Source organism: Orycteropus afer, unplaced genomic scaffold (assembly GCF_000298275.1).
Source record: "Orycteropus afer afer isolate SDZICR_OR568_19922 unplaced genomic scaffold, OryAfe1.0 scaffold01029, whole genome shotgun sequence".
Lineage (NCBI taxonomy): Eukaryota > Metazoa > Chordata > Mammalia > Tubulidentata > Orycteropodidae > Orycteropus > Orycteropus afer.
This window is the reverse complement of record NW_006922616.1, coordinates 214789-218123: the sequence shown is the minus strand read 5'-3', so window position 1 is coordinate 218123 and position 3335 is coordinate 214789. Positions and strand designations below refer to the sequence as shown.

General features: G+C 35.4%; 1 protein-coding gene across 1 annotated transcript in view; it reads left to right on the top strand.

Moving 5' to 3' along the window:
* Positions 1-1219, top strand: part of NOM1 (nucleolar protein with MIF4G domain 1) — a 37343-nt gene extending 36124 nt beyond the window's left edge. Inside the window, exons 11-12 of the mRNA XM_042783394.1 lie at positions 606-715; positions 1045-1219. Coding sequence (XP_042639328.1) covers positions 606-715; positions 1045-1219 — 285 coding nt within the window. The remainder of the gene's footprint in view (positions 1-605; positions 716-1044) is intronic.
* The last annotated feature ends 2116 nt before the right edge of the window (positions 1220-3335 follow it).

Sequence of the window (3335 nt, the reverse complement as noted above, 5' to 3'; positions counted from 1 at the left end):
GAGGAGTGGCTGGTGGGTTTGAACCGCCAGCCTTCTGGTTAGCAGTCAAGTGCCTTAGGCACTACACTACCAGAGCTCCTTCCTTTAATAGGTAACACCAACCAAAGTAACCATATAAGAATCCAGAGTTTGACTTCCCAGGCCCCTTCCTTCTTTCTTTTACAAAGATCCATGTTTCTGTGAGTCTGGAGCCACTGCAACATATCCCACGTATATATAGGTTTTAATTAGGGAATAGAATCTTTTGGAGATGAAGATAATATATGTTTCAATTCATTTTCCCTTCCAAGTACATGTATTTACAAGTTTTATTTCTGATTAAAGTACACCTGGTGTTACAAGAAGTATAAGCTTCCCAGTTCATTATCTGTTGGAAAAAATAAACTTAATACTGCCGGTTGCTTTCCAAACCAGTAGTGGGTGAGAGTTCCCATAGCTGCATATCCTTGCAACAACTTTGTTTTTAAAAAACTAAAAGTAACTTCTTAAATCTTGGAGGGGATTAATTTTTTTACTCCAACTGACCGTATTTAGAAATCATTGGAATTGGAAAAGTTGACTAAATCAATGTATCTGTATTTTTCTCTGCATCCTAACTCTATTAGGTAATTGAATTCAGCGAATTGGACAAACCCAGAGTCCACTTTTTACGGAAAGTGTTATATATGCTGTTAATGGAAACAGAGGTTGAAGACCTTGTTTTAATTTTTGGAAGGTATGTTCTTAGCTGATAAAGATACATGGAAAAGAAATTTATTTTATTTATGTTGATTTATAAAAGCAATTTATTGTACATTTTATGTGTAGATTAATTTTCATTTTCCAATTTCAGTTTTAAGTTAATATGCATTAAATTTGAGGAACATAAATGTGCTAATATCAAATTAACAATTTGTAACAAATAGAATGTATTAAGAAGTTCTTCCTTGCAAATTTTATTTTTAAAAGAAAGAAAGGTTATATCTAACTATTCAAGACACCTACACTTTTGATATAAGAAATTAATTTGTCACTGATATACGTGTTTATACCATTCCTTTTCAGAGTATCTGACAACCCAAAGTTGGGGATGTTAAGGGAAGGTTTGAAGCTTTTTATTAGCCACTTCTTACTGAAGAATGCACAGGCCCACAAAAGTGCTGAGGAAGCCAACCTACTAAAAGAGAGAGCTGACCTTGCAACAAAGTCTTTGCAAGGAAAGTCTTCACTAAGAATGTAACCTGAGAAAAGGAGTGGAAGGCGATGGCCATTTGACTGTAAAATGGCCTTTTGTACCTTAGAGGCCTACCATTCTGCTTTCTATGTATGAGAATTTCATGGAACTATATTACAGTCTGTTGTATTTTTAAATATTTTATGATAATTTTTTTATCCAGTTCTGTTATATCTGTGTTTTAAACCATTTCCACACAACTATATATAGATAGAGAGTCTCTGAGTGGCACAAATGTTTAAGCAGTCAGCTGCTAACTGAAAAGGTGAAGGTGTGGGTCCACCCAGAGGTGCCTCAGAAGAAAGGCCTGGCTGTCTGCTGAAAAAATCAACCATTGTTAGCTCCATGGAGCACAGTCTACTCTCATGCACATGGGGTCTCCATGAGTCAGAGTTGACTCAACAGCAACTGGTGCGTATGTATGTGTGTAAGTAGATGGGGGAGAGAAAATGAGAAGACAGAAAAAGGGGAGAGTGGGGGCAGACATGCTGGACAAGTGTTCTCTAAGTAATGAGACTGGTATGTGTGTCTGTCTTTTTTAAACAGATTAAACAAACCACTAGAGGGTGCAGTTATAAAGAAATTGGTACCTTTTTCTAATCACTTTTTACGTTGCTTAAAAGTTCAAAAACCATCCAGTTAAACATAGTACTTGATAGTTAATTTTTAAGATTTTGGAATGCAGTTGAATTTTTGAAAAGTCAACATCTTAAAGATATCAGCTTATGTACAGTACAGTGTGATAGATTTTTTTCATTATTACTCATCTAAAATTTTTACACAGTGAAGGATATTCTTTACTATTTTTATATACCTGTTCTGCTGACCAGATTGTAAATGTACTGCCTTCACTTTGGAGTCACCTGATAGATATTGGATGTTTGATGGATGCTGCTTGCTGTATAATAAAACATAATTACTGCCTACAAGAGATTAACATGTATCTAGTGAGAGAGACAAACATACATCCCACTTACTACATTGTGATTGATTCTATGAAGAAGTACAAAACTTCTTTGTTGCCTAACATCTACCAAACATTCAAAATCAATAAATGTTCGTTTTTCCAGCTCTTAGAATTTGCTTGTCTCTCCCAAATGTTGCAAACTTAATATTTTTTCTTTTTATTGAGATTTGGGAGGAAGTTCACATAGTAAATTGGTTTTCCATTCAACAATTCATACACATTTGTTTTGTGACATTGATTGCAATACCCGCAATATAACCGCACTCTTCCCACTTTCTCCCTTTGTTTACCATTTCCATTTGTCCTTTCCTATCACTTCCTGCCTTCTCAGCTTTATCCCTGCAATGCTGCCTTTTTAATCTTGCATGGTTGTTCTAAGGAGTGCATACCTCCGTGATGTTATTGTTCACCTTATAGGCCAGTCTGTTGTTTGGCTGAAAGTTGAGCCATGGAAGTGAGTTCAGTTTCAGGCCTCAAGGGTGTCTAAGGGCCATAATCTCAGGGGTTCCACCAGTCTCTATCAAACCAGTAAGACTGGTCTTTTTAATGATTTTGAATTTTGTTACACATTTTTCTCCCATTCTACCCAGGACTTCCTGGTGTGTTACCTTTCTGAGAGGTCAACAATGGCAGCCAGGTACCATCTAATTCTGGTCTCAGGTTTGTGGAGGCTGGTGTTCTCATGGTCCAATAGTCCTTTAGACTAATTGTTACCTTGTGTCTTTGATTTTCTTCATGCTTCTTTGCTCTGGATGGATGCCAACTTAATTTAAATGTCACCTTCAATTGTTGAAAAAAGTCACTAAGCTGTAAGTGTAGAATTGTATTTTAGAAATCTTATGTCAGAAACCTATATTCTGAAAAAATGCTGTCCCTTTATAAATGGTCACCTTGGAAAGCTGAGTATTTAGTGATATTGCTCCTGTTTATAATGCCCCTTTTTTGTATACTTTCGAATATTATCTTCACATGATTCTGTATAACACTTTGTTTTCAGAAATCATAATGTGAAATCATAAGTGTCTTCATCTTTCTAAACTATGGTGTAAACTAATGGTGTAATTTTTTTTAATTTTCAAGGAACATGAAAACTTGCCTGTGCTAAGATATATTTACATACATACACACACACACATACATATATATATATATATA